Source organism: Pan paniscus, chromosome 19, assembly GCF_029289425.2.
Source record: "Pan paniscus chromosome 19, NHGRI_mPanPan1-v2.0_pri, whole genome shotgun sequence".
Taxonomy (NCBI): domain Eukaryota; kingdom Metazoa; phylum Chordata; class Mammalia; order Primates; family Hominidae; genus Pan; species Pan paniscus.
This window is the reverse complement of record NC_073268.2, coordinates 94,730,735-94,750,170: the sequence shown is the minus strand read 5'-3', so window position 1 is coordinate 94,750,170 and position 19,436 is coordinate 94,730,735. Positions and strand designations below refer to the sequence as shown.

Genomic DNA, 19,436 nt, shown 5'->3' with positions numbered 1-19,436 from the left:
TAGCCTTTGATCATGAGTCTGTCCTGGGGGGCATTTTATTGAAATTATATCTTTGGGTATGATTTGAATATTTTGAAGTATTTTGGAGGGAAGAAATCTATTGGTCTCTGACTGGGAATGACTGGATGGTCAAGGGGAATTCAATTCTGTTACGTTCTGGAGGCCGATTCTGTAACACTCTTCCTTGAGTCTTACATTTGAGGTTTTAGAAATTGATGAATACTTAAATTTTGAAATTTTTCAGTTTAGAAAATCCTTTAATTTCTTGCCCTGGAATAAGTAGTTATACATTTCATTTTGGAAAGAAAAAAGTAAACCTTAATTTTTTATTAAATCTGTTACCTCATGCCTTTTAAGAAACTGTCATTCTGTATTTTCACTGCTGTAGGTGTAAATAATGACTTCATCTTTTGTGCTGTCATTTAGCTGGATGGAAATAATCCACAATTAAACCTGTCAGCTGTGGGTCTTTCTTTCTTTGACTTAAAGGGATCAATTGTTAATGCTTTGACAAGACAATCTTCTCTTTTTCTGCCACCCATATTGTTTCCGGAAATAGCGTTTGTTTAAAATGAGCATTATCTATGTTTCAGTCTTGTATATTATTCTGAGGAGGGAAACCACTCCTCAGTAGGAATTGTTTCCCTCCTAATTTTTCACTTTTTCCTAAGAAAAATTTTACTTTTGATCAAGGTAACAGTGGTGTGGACGGCAACTTTGCATCTGTTCAGAGTTACAGTAACAGAAGGCTGCAGCCCAGCAGGGTTCCCTTTGCACTTTGATGTTAAAAAATCATTGGCAGTGGTCAGGCACCGTGGCTCACACCTGTACTCCCAGCACTTTGGGAGGCTGAGGTGGGTGGATCACTTGAGGCCAGGAGTTTGAGACCAGCCTGGCCAGCATGGTGAAACCCCGTCTCTACTAAAAATACAAAAAATTAGCCGGGCATGGTGGCGTGTGCCTGTAGTCCCGGCTACTCGGGAGGCTGAGGCAGAAGATTGCCTGAACCCGGCAGGCAGAGGTTGCAGTGAGCCAAGATCACGCCACTGCACTCCAGCCTGGGTGACAGAGTGAGACTCCATCTCAAAAAAAAAAAAGAAAAAAAAATCATTGGCAGTTTAACAATTCATAGAGAAATAAATTGCCTCCCCAAGTTCTGGAACACTCTGTCTTTACCCACTCAGGCAGTTCCTGTGGAGCTTCCGGCTACCCGGAGAGGCCCAGAAGATCGACCGGATGATGGAGGCGTTTGCCCAGCGATATTGTCAGTGCAATAATGGCGTGTTCCAGTCCACGGGTAAATACGATCATTCATCCTAGTTTATAATGGGCATTTTACACTGGATTATTTTCTTGGCACCAGATAATTTCTAAAACAAAAGGGCTGAGATTCATGCCTAGGAACATTTACTCAATGGTAGTTATAATAGTAAAATGTTGGAAATAACCTGAAAGTCTGACATTAAGGCACTATGAATTTAAATTGTGGTACCTCTGAACTACGAAATACACAGCTATTAAAAACCATGTTTTAGCTGCATGCAGTGGCTCACACTGGTAATGTCAGCACCTTGGGTGGGAGGTCGAGGTGAGAGGATTGCTTGAGGCTAGGAGTTTGAGACCAGCCTGGGCAACATTATGAGACCCTGTCTCCAAAAAAATTTTTTAAAATTAGCCAGGTGTGGTGGCTTGTGCCTGTAGTCCCGGCTATTTGTGAGGCTGAGGCAGGAGGATCTCTTGAGCCCAAGAGTTTACGACTACATGCAGTGAGCTATGATTGCACCACAGCACACCAAGCCTGGGTGACAGAGTGAGACCCTGTCTCAAAACAAAAACTAAAGAAACCCATATTGTTACAAAGAATTTTTATTGACATAGGAGAATGATATTAAGATTAGCAAAAAAGCATATGTATGTATTTGTTTGTTTCCAGTTTTGTTACAGTATATATTTGTGAGATAAATATGTGATGAGTTATACATAGTCATATTTACCTAGAGGAAATAAAGCAAAATAAATTATTGCTAGATAGTGGGATTATGGGTCATTACAGGTCATTTTGTTTTAAACACATTGTGTTTTTCAGAGTTTCTACAGTGTGTGTATTCTCCTTTCCAATCTGAAAAACTAAACAGCTTTAAGTCTTGAATACTTTATGTACTTTTTCGTGCCTTGCTCCTTTCAGACAGCAGTGTGCCCTGGAGTGTACCCGTACATGTGGATTCATCTCATTCTTTTGAGAACATGGTTTTTTTTTGTTTTTTTGTTTTTTCTGAGATGGAGTCTCACTCTGTCGCCCAGGCTGGAGTGCAGTGGCGCTATCTCGGCTCACTGCAAGCTCTGCCTCCCAGGTTCAAGCAATTCTCCTGCCTCAGCCTCCCAAGTTGCTGGGATTACAGGCGCGTGCAGCCACGCCTGGCTAATTTTTGTATTTTAGTAGAGACGGGTTTTCACCATGTGGGTCAGGCTAGGCTTGAACTCCTGACCTCGTGATCTGCCTGCCTTGGCCTCCCAAAGTGCAGGGATTACAGGTGTAAGCCACTGCGCCTGGCCGAGAACATGGTTTTTTATTCCTGATTTCATCTGATATCACTCTTGCTCTTGCGGGTGGGATGTTTCTGAACATCTGAGCATGCAGCGGCTCCCCTTTGCTTTTCTCTCATCTTTAGATACTTGTTACGTCCTCTCCTTTGCCATCATCATGTTGAACACCAGTCTGCACAACCCCAATGTCAAAGATAAGCCCACTGTGGAGAGGTTCATTGCCATGAACCGAGGCATCAATGATGGGGGAGACCTGCCGGAGGAGCTCCTCCGGGTAAGCAAGGAAGAACGGTCTTCATTCAAGTCAAGAAAGAGTTCACTGGGAACAGGATCGTCTTTTGTAGGAAGGAAGAAAAAACACACAATTTATCAAGGGTCTCCTCTTTTAATTTGTTTAACCATGTGAATTTCATTAAGAAAGTGGTAGTAAGGCCCAGCTAGGGAATCAGGGAGGGGACAGTGGTTTGTAAACATGAAACTAAAAGCTTGAATAGAAGTCAGGCTGCTTCTTTATTTTCCTAATTGGGAAGGCTTATTTATTTTGTCACTGTGAGCTGCCTGAAAGCAGAAATGGTCATAATCTTCTAGTCTCAGCATCTAGCAGGCTTGGCTTACTATAGGCACATAATGAATGCTTGTGGAATGAATGAAGAGAAAGGGGAGGAGGAAAAAATATTTCTAGAATCAGAGACATAAATTGTGATCTTTTATCCCAGAATCTCTATGAGAGCATAAAAAATGAACCCTTTAAAATCCCAGAAGACGACGGGAATGACCTCACTCACACTTTCTTCAACCCAGACCGAGAAGGCTGGCTATTGAAACTCGGTAAGTGCATCTCTGAGTTAGGGCTCCTAAAGCTGAGACTTAGGAAGAAAGGCGGTGTGTGTGCGTGTGTGTGTGCGTGCGTGCGTGCGTGTGTGCGTGTGCATGTGTGCGCGTGCGTGTGTGTGCGCGCGCATGCATGTTCACACACATTCATGGACACACACGCACCATGTAGGAAAGGGGGTGGCTTACAGAGGACTCCAGAGAGATTTTGGTATGAGTTCTGTTCTAACAAAGGTCGGCTTCCAAAAAGGAAGTGACTTCATAGTCATTGCCCCTATGGGACACAGAGACTACTGGGGACAGACTTACTCCACCATAAATATTGCCCACATGTGTTTGTGCTCCACATTTTTACCCTTGAATTGGTTGACCAGGTTTTGTTTCAAGGCAGTTCCCTGAGCACCTGGTGCGTTTGCCTTCCCTGTCCCCATAACCACTGGGAGGGTGGCCGACCTTGTCCATCTTTCTACTTCCCATCCCACAGATTTGTACCTGGCGCTCCTGCCCCCACCCCAGTGCATCGTCACTTCCTTCTGCATCTGGCTCCCCCACAGGCAGTGTGCATGGCAAGCCTAGAGCCCTTGGCTGCAGCTCAATCCACAGCACTCTTACTCATTCTTGGGCAGCGGTTTTTTTTCTTTTTTTTTTTCCCCTCCTTTTCAATCTGAATCAGCCACATTAATTATTTTGTTCATTTAGAAAAGCTGAAAATGCATTTCTCTTCCCTTTGCCAGAAGTGGTGAGCTTGTATTGCTGAGATTTGTGGTCATGCCTTGCCGTGAAGGTGACAGGGTAATCAATAGGAAAGACATTAGTAGGGTTTTCATACACATTCATGTCCACATGTGTTTACTTTATTAATGGTTTCAGAACATAGAGCTCTAGACTCTCTGGACATAATGATGTCCTTTTTTTTTTTTTTTTTTTTTTTGGACACTAACAGGGTACTTTCCTCTGTTGCCTTCTGCTTTAGCCTTTGATGAGTTGGGTTCTCACATTAGCAGGGGCTGTTCCATCCTATACCAGCCCAACTGCTCGCCCCAGTGATTAGAAGTCAGTACTCTCTTGGTCATTACTGACACATCTGGGAAGGCTAAAATGGAATCCTTTATTTCTGACTAGGTCAGATAGCAATAGACTTTATATTTCCTTTTAAAGGCATATCCCAAGTCCTTGTGCTTATACATAATGACTTAATTCATAAATTCCCCTTACAGCACCACTTCACCGATCAGTTTTAAATATCTCTTGAATTGGCCACCATTTTATGTATCTTTAAGCCAGCAGAATCTTTGAAGTTAAGGCTCTAAAATTACTAACCCCATAGGCAGCCTTCCCTTCCACATTCCTATTGCCAAGTGGATGGAGTTAAAAGGAAACCTACTGGAAACGTTTAAAGTGTGTTCAAGTTTGGATTTACTTCCCCCTCCAGCGAGATTTGTTTAAATGCTAATACTAAGTGTTAGCTTTGACAGCCCAGATACTAAAATTAGAACAGTACAAAGATTATCTTGGTTCTTAGGCCAGGATGACATGCAAATTCATGAGGCATCTCGTATTTTAAAAGAGAGAAAATTTAACCAAGTGTGGGACTCAGTTTTAGCTCATTGCATTACTTTTTCTAAACCTCCATCAAATCCTTCTAGACTCTGAATATTGTGTTTTCATTGTAGCACACTTAGTATCACTCTTTGTGTTTATGTGCTGCAGAAGGCAGGGCTTCCAGCCGTCTGTAGCTGTGTGTATATGTCTGTGTATGCATATAGCCATAAGAATGTGTATTCTTGTGTATACACATCAGTACATGTGTATTCATGGGTATATGTGTGTGCATTCTTACACACACTTTAAAAAGTGACAGCCATCTCAAGAAAGACATTTAATTTTCCCTGAAATAACCTTAGCTTTCTTTGCTCTGATTCTGGATATACTAGTAAACATTGGCTTTGTAAAAGCCGATTTGTGGCATCTTTGGGGCCAGGTTTCCAGTAGTGCCTCAAATCTTGCCTTGATGAGGTGGAACGTGGCATGTAAGAGCCCCTCGTTCACGTGCCAGACAGTAGTGGGATCATTTGCCCGTTGAGTGTTTTTAGTTCAGCTCTCTCCCCAGGCAGGCATGAATGTGACTGATACATTGCACTTTAAGATTAAGGAATCGGGTTTAATTTCTTTGTTTTAATTTTCTTTTCTCCCTCATTTGTATGTTTCCATGATTTTGGCTCTCCTTTTCCTTGCCCCAAACTCCAGGAGGTATGTAACCCTCAGCCTGCTCGCTCGCTCTGCTAGGCCACTGTCATTACTGCAGCATTTTCTGATTTCGTTATTTTTGGTTATTTTGTTTTTTAATTGCCGGTGGTAGTGTTAATGCTGCTTCTAACTTATTGTACAGTCCCTAGGGAACTGGTCAGGATCAGGGGTTTGGAGCAATTTTCGCTTTTCCTTTTTGGAGGAGTATATGTTATATTCATTACTGAATGCAGTAATGCAAGAAAACATACTAAGAGTGGGTTTGTAAAAGCAGAGGAAGTTTCCATGACATTTTCACTTGGAATTATTGGCTAAGACATGCGCTATGTTTGATACTCAATTTGACATTCAATTTGACGTCCATTCATCAGCCTGATTGAAAGTTAATCTCTGACGTGGGGAAGAGGAGAAAGAAGAGAAGGAAGTCTTTCTTTTTTCTTCTTTTTTCAAGCTGAGACTTACTCCAGAGAGAACAAAGTCTTGACTTCCCAAAGCTATGGAAAGCTTCTGATTTACCATGATGGAAAAGCAAACTAGGGAAAGAACTAAATTAGATGATACTTAAGACATTTGCCTTTGCACGAAAAGGGGAAATGGTATTTCCTAAACTCAAAATGATACCGAGTGAAGGTGAAAAAAACAAGTCCAAACCAAAAAACCCTCCCTGAAGTCCTCGTGTTTAGTTTCCTGGGGATCAGAGAAGGGTATTAACAGCCTCGGCTCTGTTGTTATGTTTTGTTTTGCTCCCTCGCTTTTTCAGCGAGTCCTCGTTAAAGCCCCGAATCCGTCTCCTGGTTATGGTTTTGGTGTCTCCTCTCCATTTGCTGGTTTTTTTGGGGAAACATGTTTTCTTAGCCCAAGACCCCTCAGGTTTGTGCCTAAGCATTCCCTGAGCAGTAGCTACACTTAAAAAGAACAACCCCAAACACGCACAGTTACTGAGATGCTTCAGGGACTTGTCAGGTTGTTCTCAGCTGTAGGGGAAGATGGCATCTGGCCTCGATGTCTCGGGGAGGTCACAGGAGGCCAGAGGAGCCGTGCAGTGGGAGGTGGTCCTGTGAGTTCCACAGGGACTGTCCTAGGCGCGCATTGATCTGTCTGCTTGTTTCATGTCTGCTTTTCTTTCCACGTGGAAATGTTCCCCGTGGGCCCACAGTGATGCTTTATGGTAGAGGTCTCTGTAATGCAACAAATTGTCCAGGCATAATAACCAAGCTTTTGTAATCAGGCAGAGAATTTCTTCTGGCTTTGCTTTTTCTCCTTGATTTCTTTCCATCTTGTTTCTTTTAGCATCTGACTCGCTTTTTCCATGATCTCCTATGTCCGAAGGGTTCCCCGGGTAGTGTCCTGTGATGGAGCGCATGGGAGGTCAGCATGGGTTGATGTTCCCTTTGTGCCGAGCCTCCGTGGGCAACCAATGGCCCGCCAGGCTGGAAGACCAAAGTTCTCAGACTCTGAATTGGTGGAGGGGGTTCCTTTTTAAGAACAAATTGGCTTCAATCCTGAATATAGTCCTTGCCTTCTTTATCCTCCTTATTTAATTCTGCCCGGGCTTTCCTGTTTTCCACATGCATGTCATAGTATCCATTTATGGTTTTCTCTTAATTCATGCCATCTAACCTTTAGGGACCAGTGGCAAGGGCTCGCATGAAACTTAGAAGTTACTGGAGGGAGAGAGTCTCAATTTGCTTGATATAGCACAGGATGGGCAGGTGGAGGGCACGTGCTTGCTTACAGCAAATTCCCTCGCATAACCTAGATCTGTGTCATTTGGAATCTTGGCAATTAATGATCAGTCACGTAAGCCCGCCTAGGGTTCAGCGTCCAAGCAGGGTGCTAAAAACTGGCCTGAAAGTCCAGTGGTCCTTTTACTTGTCTGCCAGGACCTACGCTGGACATTTTCTTTTCATAACATTATTTGCATACTCCCCTTAGGTTTCTCTGGTGTGAGCATGCAGGCAGGTCCTGGCAGTTAGAATAATCCCTGTAAAACCATTCTCCTCTTTGCTCAGCTATTTGTGATGAGGGCAAGAGAGAAAGCATGATCGGAGGTATGAGATTTATGCCCCATGATCCTTGCTATTTAGGAAGATTGGAGAAGCAGTATTGTCTGTAGGTTAAGTCTTAGCAAAAGAGCAGGCACAAGAAGTGTTTCTAGAATGCCATGCATAGCTTCACAGGTCAAGGCCTTAGGGATAAGTTTTGAGTGGTTCATGTTCAGAAAATGTTCCCTTGATGGGAGAGAGGTGGAGGAAGAGAAAGCCTGTGGTCCCGATTTGACAGCAGGTGTAGCTTCATTCAGATAGGCTTGGGGAAATTTTTCCTTCCTTCATGTCTGTCTCAGCATAACTTCACGGCCCCAACCCCAACTTTTTTTTTTTTTTTCTTTTTTTTTCTTTTTTTTTTGAGAGGGAGTCTCCCTGTGTCACCCAGGCGGGAGTGCAGTGGTGCAATCTTGGCTCACTGCAACCTCCACCTCCCAGTTCAAGTGACTCTCATGCTTCAGCCTCCTGAGTAGCTGGAACTATAGGCATGTGCCACCACCCCTGGCTAATTTTTATACTTTTAGTAGAGATGGGGATTCACCATGTTGGCCGGCTGGTCTTGAACTCCTGACCTCAAGCGACCCACCCACCTTGACCTCCCAGAGTGCTGGGATTATAGACGTGAGCCCCTGTGCCCAGCCATGACCCCAGTGTTTTGTGCTGAGAAATACTAAAAAGAACCAAGGGAGGCCCTTGCCAGCCTCCCAGCCACCACCGCCAGAGCTTGTTTTGCCATGGCTGTATTTGCCAGCTGTTTCTGTTATAAGCCCCAGGTGAGAAGCCCAGAACGGAAAAGGCTCCTGAGGCCACCTCTCAGTACGAGTTGATTCTTCCTTAATAGAGGAATTCTGCTTTGATTCTCACCCAGGACCCGGGAGATTTTGTTTTCAGGACACTAGCACATAAGGTTAAGAGCCAGTGTAGAAGCTCACTGTAATCATGAAGGTGAGGAAGAGAGTAGAACCATGGGGATTTACTTCATGTTCCAGGGAAAGTGTGGATTTGAAGGCTCCCAGCATCTCCCCTCCTGCTTCCTCCTTCCTTCACTTCCAGTGAAACACTCCTTATGTGCCGGGCTGCTTGTCAGTAGCAGAGTAGCCTGCACTAGGTGCTGACCCTTCCCTCTTTTTCTGTTCTTTGGCAATTTCTACCACATAGGCTTTTTGCTGACTCTGGCAAATTTGCATTGTATGTCATTATTGCCCCGGGTTTTCTCACCACAAACCCATGCTCATCCTGCCGTCCCGATTCCATCTCCAGGTGTCACCTAGATGCGCTTGCTCTGCTTGTACCCACAGGCTTTCACTTTGTGAAAGACGCTTCTGTTTCGGCTCTGTGTCTTGTTACTGATGTCAATGTTGTGGGCTCCACGTTCTCCTGATGCCTCTCCCCCAACCCTCTTTGAGAAGAGAGGGTGTCGTGTGTGTCGTGGAGCCTGCACTTGTCTGGTTGTCTCTTGTCGAACGTGCATCTCTTTTTGCTCTGCAGGTGGCAGGGTAAAGACTTGGAAGAGACGCTGGTTCATTCTGACTGACAACTGCCTTTACTACTTTGAGTATACCACGGTGAGCACCTGCTAGTCGGCCTCCAGACTAGGGATGGGCAAGGCCTCCGGTTCCAAGTGTCTCTAATCAGACATGGTTGAGGAGACCGTTGGATTTGCCCTTCAGTATCTGTGGGGGATGGGGGAGAGTTTAAGCAAAGTGCAAGAACTGAAGTAAATCTCAGAATGGGGAACCCCTGAGAAGAGGTGCGTGCCTTAAAGGGCACGGGCTCAGAGCAGGCACCCGGTTCTGGTGGGACAGGAGATACCTGGCCTGGAGGAGGGGGAGCACTAGAAATGGGTTTTGGAACTGGGCTAGAAAGAATGAATTTGCATTGGTTGCCGAGAAAGAGTATGTGGCCCTAATTGAAAGGGAGATGAAAAGAAAAAGGAAATAATCGTGATTTAGAAAATTCACCTATTCTGGGTTAGCAGAAATGTGATTTCAGAAGAAACAGCCCAAGGGGTAAAATATATAGTGGGGGAAAAGGAAGTGAAGTGAAATGGGAAAAGTCAATTTGAGATTATCTGGAGTTTTAAGAAGTTTTGTTGGTTTTTATTCAGTGGGAGAGACTTATAGCTGCAAATTTGTGTTTTATATACATATATCTCTTTTGTAATAATAGCCAAAGAAAGTAAAAATCATAAATTAGCTCTTTTCAGAGCTCCCTCTAAGCAAGGTACCCAGAACCCTGGCAAGTTAGCACTTGGTGTGGAGACCGTGGCTCACCGGACTGGTGATGGGGTGCTTTTTCATTTCTGCCACCTTTCTTGGTCATTGTAAGGGCAAAGCGGGCATACTCCCATGGCATCGAACTTTTGTCTTAAAATAAATCAAGGCCGTTGAGTTGAGAATGCTTTGCTTTTGTTCTCCAAGTATATCTTCATGGAGCAAAAGTCATTGATCCCACTGAGAAAATTAAGACTCAGAAGTATCTTTTAAAATCAGTTTAGAGCAAAATGGGGCTTAAGTAAAACATTGAAATCCTGACTATATTCACCAGTCACTTATTTAGGACCAAGAAACAGGTACACGCCTTGGCATTTTCTGCTGTGAGGTGTGAAGATGGGTTTCCATCGTGTCTAACACTTAGCGTTGTTCTCCATCCCCATGGACATCATGCACGTGCAGCTTCTCACCCAGGGAATGCACTTCCTAGCCCATCAGGCTGCAGGCAAGAGCCGCTGCTTCTGATGGTTTGGTGACTGAGGATAGTACATCACTGTGAAGGGAATTCTGGCAGGGATTTCATATGTTGTAGGGGCTCAGCTCATGCCCTGCAAGTTCTGCACTGGCTTTGCTTTTCTGTTGTTATAGTCTTTTCATATGAGAGTAATACACTTCAAATATCTGCAAAATAATAAAAAGAAAGCTGCTTTCTGCTTCACCCCCAAAGTACCACTGTGAACATCTTGGTACAATTTTTTCTGTTTTGTTCACCCTTCTGCCCTATATTTTGCCTTTTTTCTGAAGACACCTACACTAACGATGTCTTTAACATCGTGTCTGAATTTGTCTCGCTATTTTCTGGGTCAAAATGATACATAAGCATCTAAGTGGTGTACTCCTAAGTCCTGGACAATCCTATAGCAATGCTACGAGATTCTAGAATCTTGTGGTTTTTCGTGATGCCCACCGTAGTGGTGTCACCTTAATCCTTAATTCAGCAATATTTATTCAGCAAAGTGTAGCATTTTATCAAGCAATGGAAATACAGAGAAAAATACTTTTTTTTTTTGAGACGGAGTCTCGCTCTGTCTCCCAGGCTGGAGTGCAGTGGTGGTGTGATCTTAGCTCACTGCAACCTCTGCCTCCTGGGTTCAAGTGATTCTCCCATCTCAGCCTCCTGAGTAGCTGGGACTAGAGGCGTGCGCCACCACATCCGTTTTTTTTGTTTTGTTTTCTGTTTTTTAAGTAGAGATGGGGTTTCACCATGTTGGCCAGGCTGGTCTTGAACTCCTGACCTCAGGTGATCTGCACCCAGCAGTAAATACATTTCTTTTTTTTTTTTTTTTGAGATGGAGTCTCGCTCTGTTGCCCAGGCTGGAGTGCAGTGGCACGATCTCAGCTCACTGCAAGCTCCGCCTCCCGGGCTCACGCCATTCTCCTTCCTCGGCCTCCCGAGTAGCTGGGACTACAGGCGCTGCTGCCACGCCCAGCTAATTTTTTGTATTTTTAGTAGAGACGGGGTTTCACTGTGTTAGTCAGGATGGTCTCGATCTCCTGACCTTGTGATCCGCCCATCTCAGCCTCCCAAAGTGCTGAATACATTTCTTAAGACACAGAGAGGATGCTGTCAGAATTAAGATGGTAGATTGAAACTTCCACACAGAATTACCTAACAGAGCAAAAGACTAGTAAAAAAATAAGTAGGGAAAAATAGCAACCAAGCAGGGGAAGGGGCAGAACGAATTCAGTGCACTACAGCCCTGGGCAGCAGCGGAAGCAGCGGTGGCAGGGGCAGCAGTCAGGAGCAGTGTGCAGGGTTTCTACCTCACGGCCCGGGATTTGAGGAGACCCGGCAGTCTCACTGGTTTCTCAGGTCTGGGAGGAAGCAAACTGAACGGGACTTGTTATTTTTTCCTCCCTGATCAAGGAGTAGTAAAATCCCCTGCTGGGTGGACATTGGTGAAATGGGAAAAGTGAAAAAAGCAGCCGTTATAGACATAAGTAAAGGCTCAAGACTGTATATTCAATGGGGAAGACTGTCCATGGAGGGTCTCCCATGAGCATGATATCCATCCCCAAATACAGGGGTCCTCAACCCCAGGCCATAGGACGGTACCAGTCTGTGGCCTGTTACAAGCCAGGCCACACAGCGGGAGGTGAGTGGCAGGCGAGCGGTGGAAGCTTCATCTGTATTTACAGCCAGCTGCTCCCCATCACTCACATCACCTCCTGAGCTCCACATCCTGTCAGATCAGTGGCGGCGTTAGATTCTCATAGGAGCGCGAACCCTATTGTAAATTGCGTGGGCCAGAGATCTAGGTTGTGCACTCCTCCTGAGAATCTAATGCCTGATGATCTGAGGTGGAGCTGAGGCAGTGATGCTAGTGCTGGGGAGCAGCTGCAAGTACAGATGAATGTTAGCAGAGAGGTTTGACTGCACAGAGACCATAATAATACATCAGTTGCTTGCAGACTCATCAGAACTCTATCAGTGAGTGGCAAGTGACAATTAGCCTGCCTCTGGTGGCAGGCTTTATAGTGGCAAGTGAGCTGATGTACTTCAATTGTACAGCTGTATCTGGTGGCAGGCTTTAAGTCAGAATCCAACACTTATTTCAGTCCGTGCATGGCCTGCCCGTTATTTTATTTACCACTGCCATCCACATCTCTTTCCCACACTGTGTACTTGTCTCAGCCATGGTTTTGGTAAGCCCACCCACCAACCCTAGCCAAAATGAGTAAAAACCAAACGTCACTGGAGAGCTTCTTTGAAAAGGGGGAGAGACCCATTGATGAGACAGCAGAAGACGCCAAGACTGCCAACAAAAATAAAGCTGCATTGTAAAGAAAATGCCAAGAGTTCTACTCAAATTCTAGGTTCATTTCAACAGGTGATCACATTCGCCAAGCCCACTTTGTAGAATATGTGGTGACCAACTACCCAACAAAGCCATGAAAGCTTCAAAACTGCCTCACCGCATGGAGACCAAGCACCCTGCATCAAAAGACAAGCCTTTGGAGTTTTCAAAAGAAAAAAATGTAAACATCAAGAACAGAAGCAATTATTGAAGGCCACCCCTTCATCAAATATGTCTGCGCTGAAAGCATCATTCTTCGTGTCTAACCGCATTGCCAAAGCCAGGACTGGCTGTTGGTGAAGAGTTGATCCTGCCTGCTGCTAAGGACATTTGTCATGCGCTTTTAGGAGAGGCTGTGGTTCAAAAGGTGGCACGTGTTGCTCTTTCGGCCAGCACCGTAACTAGGCAGATTGATGAAACAGCAGCAGATATTGAGGCACAATTGTTAGAGAGGATTAATGAGTCACTGTGGTACTCAATCCAGGTTGAAGAGTCTACCGATGTTGACAACAAGACAACAATGCTTGTTCTTCTGTGACATATTTTTCAGGGGGATGTTCATGAGGATATGTTATGTGTGCTTTAGTTGCCAACCAACACCACGGCTGCTATTCAAGTCTTTGAATTATTACATATCAGGGAAACTGAACTGTTTTGTTTTGTGGTGTTATATGCATGGATGGAGCAGCTGCCGTGACTGGACAGCTTTCTGGTTTCACTACTCAGGTCAAAGAGGTCACTTCTAAATGTGAGTCTATGCAGTATGTCATCCATAGAGAAGTGCTGGCTAGCCAAAAAGTGTCACCTGAACTTAACAACATTTATGCAGGATGCGATTGAAATTACCAACCACATTAAAGTACATGGCCTAACTCAGGTCTGTTCATGCAGCCCTCGGAGGAGATGGACGCAGAGCACACACGGCTTCTCTGATACACAGAGTGAGATGCTTTCTAAAGGCACATCACTGGCCAGAGTTTCTGAGTTGCAACAGCCACTTCAGAGATTTCTTCTAGAAAAAGTCACCACTAGCAGCACATTTCAGTGACACAGAATATAGGTCAGGAAACTTGTGTACTTGTGTGACAGATTAAACCTACTCACAAACTCAATCTGTCACTTCAGGGGAGAGTGACAAGTGTGTCCCAGTCGGCAGATCAAGTGGCTGCTTTCAAAGCCAAACTGGAATTACAGGGGTGATGAGTGAACACTGGGATTTCTGACATGTTTCAAACATTAGAGAGATTGTGAGAGACGGAGCCAGGGCCTTCTTTCCCCCAGCGCCTCAGCTTTCAGAAGAGCTTGAGCGATACTTCCCAACCACAAAAGAACCTGAACTGGAAAGGAATGGATCTGTGACCCATTTGAGAATAAGCCAGGTGAATCACCTTTGCCAATGCTAGAAGAAGATCAACTGCTTGAGATCGCAAATGACAGTGGCCTTAAAAGTATGTTTGAGACAACGTCAAATCTCCATATGTTCTGGATTAAAGTTGAGGCAGAATATCCTGAGATTGCCCCAAAAGCACTGAAAGCCTGCTTCCACGCCCAACATCCTGTCTTTGTGAAGCAGTGTTTTCTGCAGTGACAGCAGCCAAAGAGTGATTACAGAGTAGACTGGACACAAGCAACACATGTTGGGTGTCACTGTCTCCCATCACCCCCAGATGGGAGTATCTAGTTGCAGGAAAACAAGCTCAGGGCTCCCATTGATTCTACATTATGGTGAGTTGTATAATTATTTCATTATATATTACAGTGTAATAACAATAGAAATAAAGTGTACAATAAATGTAATGTAGGCTGGGCGCGGTGGCTCACTCCTGTAATCCTAGCACTTTGGGAGGCCAAGGTGGGCAGATCACCTGAGGTTGGGAGTTCGAGACCAGCCTGACCAACATGGAGAAACCCTGTCTCTACTAAAAATAAAAAATCAGCCAAGTGTGGTGGCACATGCCTGTAATCCCAGCTACCAGGGAGGCTGTGGCAGGAGAATCGCTTGAACCCAGGAGGCGGAGGTTGCGGTGAGCCAAGATCTCGCCATTGCACTCCAGCCTGGGCAACAAAAGCAAAACTGTGCCCCCCAAAATAAAAATTAATTAATTAATTAATTAACTTAAAAAAATGTAATGTGCTCGAATCATCCCGAACCATCTTCCCTCCCCTGCCTTTGTCCGTGGAAAAATTGTCTTCCATGAAACCAGTTCCTGGTACCAAAAAGGCTGGGGACTGCTGCCCAGATAGATGGAGCAAACCCTGACGTTGGATACTTACAATCCGAGAGGAAAGACCAGAACTCGGGGAGTATCTTCGATGAGCTCTCCCACCACTCACCATTCTCTTACGAGACTGCATAATATGCTAGAATGCAGAACACCTGGCCGCCCACCACAGGTCAGGGTAAGTGGTTAGGGGGACACAAGCAGATCAGAGATTCACAGGAGGAGAACCAGGGGTCACTCACAGATTTACCAGAGCCAGCTGGAAGGCCAGAAAAGCAAGGTTTCCATCTTGAAACAAGTGAGAACCCAAGCAATAGCATATACTTACAATGCAACCATTAATATATAATCATAGAATTATAACTTATTTATTCTTAAAGGTAAGTTAAAACTTTAAGGAGTGGAACAAATTAGCTGAAAATATAATCATGTCCTATAAATATAATGTCTTAAATGCTTGAGCCAGTCACAGAGATTATATCTGAAAAAGACAAGTATTAAAACAATGAGAGAAAAGCTAGCAGATGCAGAGAACAGAAGACGATCCCAATAATACCAGAGTAATTGGTGCCTGCAGAATCAAAGATACAGTGTGGCATGAGGTGATTTCCCTGAGAAAGAGGAAAAAGCCCTGAATCTGCAAATCAAAGAAGACACCGTATTTCAGGAAACTGTTAGAGAAAGGGGCGCTCCAAAGCCTGGCCCTTAGACCATTGAACTTGGAGCCAGGTGTCTGGTCGTTCTGTTGGAAAAAGCAGATCATCTCCAGCAGCTTTTAGTCCCAGAAATTAAAGTATCAAGGTCTGCACAGTTTTGAAGAGAAGAATGACCCAAGACCCTTTATCCAGCCACGTTATTGTTTAAGTAAAGCACAGCTGGCCGCACTCTCCTGAAGAAAACATGTGAAATGCGGCACTTTGGAACCTTCTTGAAAAAAAAATTGCTTGACAGTAACATCCAGCAAGTAAGAGAATGAATCACAAGAAAGGCCCTGGGAAGTAAAAGACTGGTAGTGAGCATTGAACTATTCATTTAAATACAGAACTAATACTTAAATATACAACTAATACTAAAATATGCTTAAGTTCAGAATACGAAAATATACGTAAGTATGGAACTAATACCAAAATATACTTAAGTATAGAACTAATAGCTAAATATACTCATATAGAAGTAATAGCTAAATAAACTTAAATATAGAGCTAATACTAAAATATGCTTAAATATAAAACAAATACTAATTAACCAGAAATTGTGGCTGCAGGACATACCATGAATGTTATAAACCTGGACAATGTAAAAGTGAAATAATCAATAAAAATCAGGAGGTGGGAGGAGGAACAATGTGAAGAATTAGAAGATTTTGTACTTTTTAAAATGCAGAGTCAAGAAATATTGTTAAAATGGAAGCATGTTGTATTTTTTAAAAGAATAAGTAAAACCTTTTTTTTTTTTTTTTTTTTTTTTGAGACAGTCTTGCTCTGTCGCCCAGGCTGGAGTCCAGTGGCACAATCTTGCAGTGGCTCACTGCAACCTCCGCCTCCCGGGTTCAAGAGATTCTCCTGCCTCATCCTCCTGAGTAGCTGGGATTACAGGCACGTGCCACCACATGCGGCTAATTTTTGTATTTTTAGTAGAGATGGGGTTTCACCATGTTGGTCAGGCTGGTCTCAAACTCCTGACCTCGTGATCTGCCCGCCTCAGCCTCCCAAAGTGCTGGGATTACAGGCGTGAGCCACCATGCCTGGTCAGACCTCTTAATGTTTTCATAAACTTCTTTGTCTTAACTTGAATAAGGTTATTTCAGGAACTCTTGTGGTAAAGAAACATTTACTTTGAAGTTCAACAGTTCTTCAGTTTCTGCTTCCTTTTTTCCCCCTGTTAAATTCTAAACAATTAAAATAGAATGTGTTTTATGAAAATAATACCACTCGAAATATCCCATTTTCATAAAACCTGTTTTTCTCCATCTCTCTGCACACACACAAAATATCTTCACCTAATGTCAGCAATGATAATTTAGGAGTGATTGGATTTGGAGTATTTTTAAACCTTTCACCTGTATTCTTTTCTACAATATTTAGTTCTTTATAATAAGCAATTCATATTTTTACAGCAACAGTGATTGTTCTTAAAGACAAATTTAAAAAGCCAAAGACGTTGGCCTCGGTTATTTCCCTCTTCACAGGGGAAGGGAGTGGTTATTGGGCACACACAAGTCATCACTGAGGGGTGCAGCCTGCCTGTTATTAGGCCTGCCAGAGTCCAGTGAAGGTTCTAGACAGGGGCCTTTTTAATATTTGGGATTTTACATTGCTGCCCAGCAGCTTAACGTTTAGTTGTTTCCATCAGTGGTTCTCATTCTGTCTTTCACTCCAGCACTGAGGGATAGCGTGAGCACCTGTCTGCGATGCTGGCTCACTCAAGCCAATTCTCAAGTGGCAGGATGAGTGTGCTGAGAAGAGCGAGGAGGGCCACGCTCTGCAGGATGGAGCAGTAAAGAGGGGGGGCCAGGAAGGATACCAGAATCCCCAGTGGGTTCTCCCGGTGACCAGGAGGGTCATCTTATAACCTGGTCCCCACTCCCAGGCTGAAGACCACAGGTGTAAATCATCTTGGTTTAAAATCATTTTCCGGCTGGGCGCGGTGGCTCACGCCTGTAATCCCAGCACTTTGGGAGGCCGAGGTGGGCGGATCACGAGGTCAGGAGATTGAGACCATCCTGGCTAACACGGTGAAACCCCATCTCTACTAAAAATACAAAAAATTAGCCGGGTGAGGTGGCGGGCACCTGTAGTCCCAGCTACTCAAAAGGCTGAGGCAGGAGAATGGCGTGAACCCGGGAGGCGGAGCCTGCAGTGAGCCGAGATCGCGCCACTGCACTCCAACCTGGGCGACAGCGAGACTCCCGTCTCAAAAAAAAAAAAAAAAAAAATCATTTTCCATCAAGAACGTGCATCATGCATGTGTAACCTGGATGCCGCAGGCCTCACAAAAGAGTAAACATTATGTCACATACTTATTGAGGTCCAAAGTGTGATTACTCTTAGACCACCCACCTGCTCGCCTGGTGATGCCTCAACCCAGTTAACCCAGCGGAATCCTCAAAAGGTGCAGGCACCAATTAAACCCTAGAAGTGAGAATGGGGAGGGTAAAAACCAGAAGCAGAATTGGCTGAGAACTGTTTAGGAAACAGACCAGCTGTCGCCCTCACCTCATGCCCCTGAGGGCCTGTCCCCACCACCCAGGCAGAAGTCTGAGTGCTCGCTCACAGGAGAGACTGACCAAGCATTTCTGGATGAGGGACTCTAGGCCCAGTTGAAGGTGGGGGCATTTTCCCCAGACAGGAGTGTGGGGTAAATGCAGCCTTCTCGAATGCTGAGGACTTCTCCCACCCCCAGCTTCTCCTCACTCAGCTCTCAGAACCACAGGTAGCCAGGTCTGTAGCTTGCAGACAGAGTGGGAAACTTCTCTGCCCAAGAAGAGATGCGTGAGGTTATTTAGTCAGATTCCCCAGCAGACAGCCTAGTGAGAGGGCCCTTGTAGATGGTCACAGTGCACAGGCTTCAGGTCCCAGTCAGCTCTTAGTCTTCCACTCTTCAAATGGGACAACCAAGGAGTCCCAGATACCTGAGGAGTTCCTGCCGGCTGAGAGCAGGTAGAGACCAAAGCAGCCGAACAGCCAAAGAGCAACTTGGATGAGAGAGAGGGAGGGGTCCAGGAAGAAGAAGGGTCCACTGCCAGCTGTGAAGAGACTCAGCCGTCTCAGGTGACATCACAGCTGTGAAACAAGAACAGGATCCTGTATGAAGCCACGGAACAAAAATAATTAAAAAAATCCTCCTGGAAATTCAAAGCATGGTAGAAGTGAAAACTCAATGGAAAAGTTGGAAGAAAAGCATTAAGAAAATCTCCCGGAAAGAATAAAAAGGCAGAGGGAAAATAATAAAGGAAAGACTTTTATTTTCCAAAGAAGAACTAGTCCAGGAGGTCTAGCATGTTCCAGAGAAGCTGAGAAAACAAAGAGGGGGTAACCCTTGACAAAATAATTTTTTTAAACCTCCCCCAAACGATGGATGTGTTTCCAGGTTGGAAGGCTTACTGAATACCCTGCATGATGACTGAAAATGAATGCACGCCAAGGCTGCCTCCTTAGGGGGCCTCAGAACACTGAGGACACAGAGGACGGCAGTCGTGTGCAAAGCACCAGCAACCAGAACAGCTTTGTGTGGGGTGATATTGAATGCTGAAGGCAGGAATGCTGGGCTTCCCAGTCTTGGAGGAGGGTCACGTCCAGCCTAGACTGTTAGGCACAGCCAGATAGCAGCCAGGTGTGAGGGTCCAATAGAAACATTCTTAGCCAAGTGAGATTTCAGAACTGTTACCACCCACACACCCTTTCTCAGGATGCTGGTGTAGGACAAAGGCCTTGGCTGTAGGAAACCAGAGATCTTGAAACCTCTTGTTTCAAGAGA

At 44.7% G+C, this 19,436-nt stretch overlaps 1 protein-coding gene across 3 annotated transcripts in view; it reads left to right on the top strand.

Moving 5' to 3' along the window:
* CYTH1 (cytohesin 1) overlaps nt 1-19,436 on the top strand; it is a 108,496-nt gene that overhangs the window by 80,383 nt on the left and 8,677 nt on the right. For 2 of the 3 annotated variants that reach the window (XM_034943008.3, XM_003818268.7), the window contains exons 7-10: nt 1,185-1,297; nt 2,670-2,818; nt 3,261-3,372; nt 9,156-9,232. In XM_034943008.3, the coding sequence (XP_034798899.1) occupies nt 1,185-1,297; nt 2,670-2,818; nt 3,261-3,372; nt 9,156-9,232 (451 nt within the window). Of the gene's footprint in view, nt 1-1,184; nt 1,298-2,669; nt 2,819-3,260; nt 3,374-9,153; nt 9,233-19,436 lie in introns of all 3 variants that reach the window. The other variant, XM_055102206.3, reaches the window with a different exon arrangement.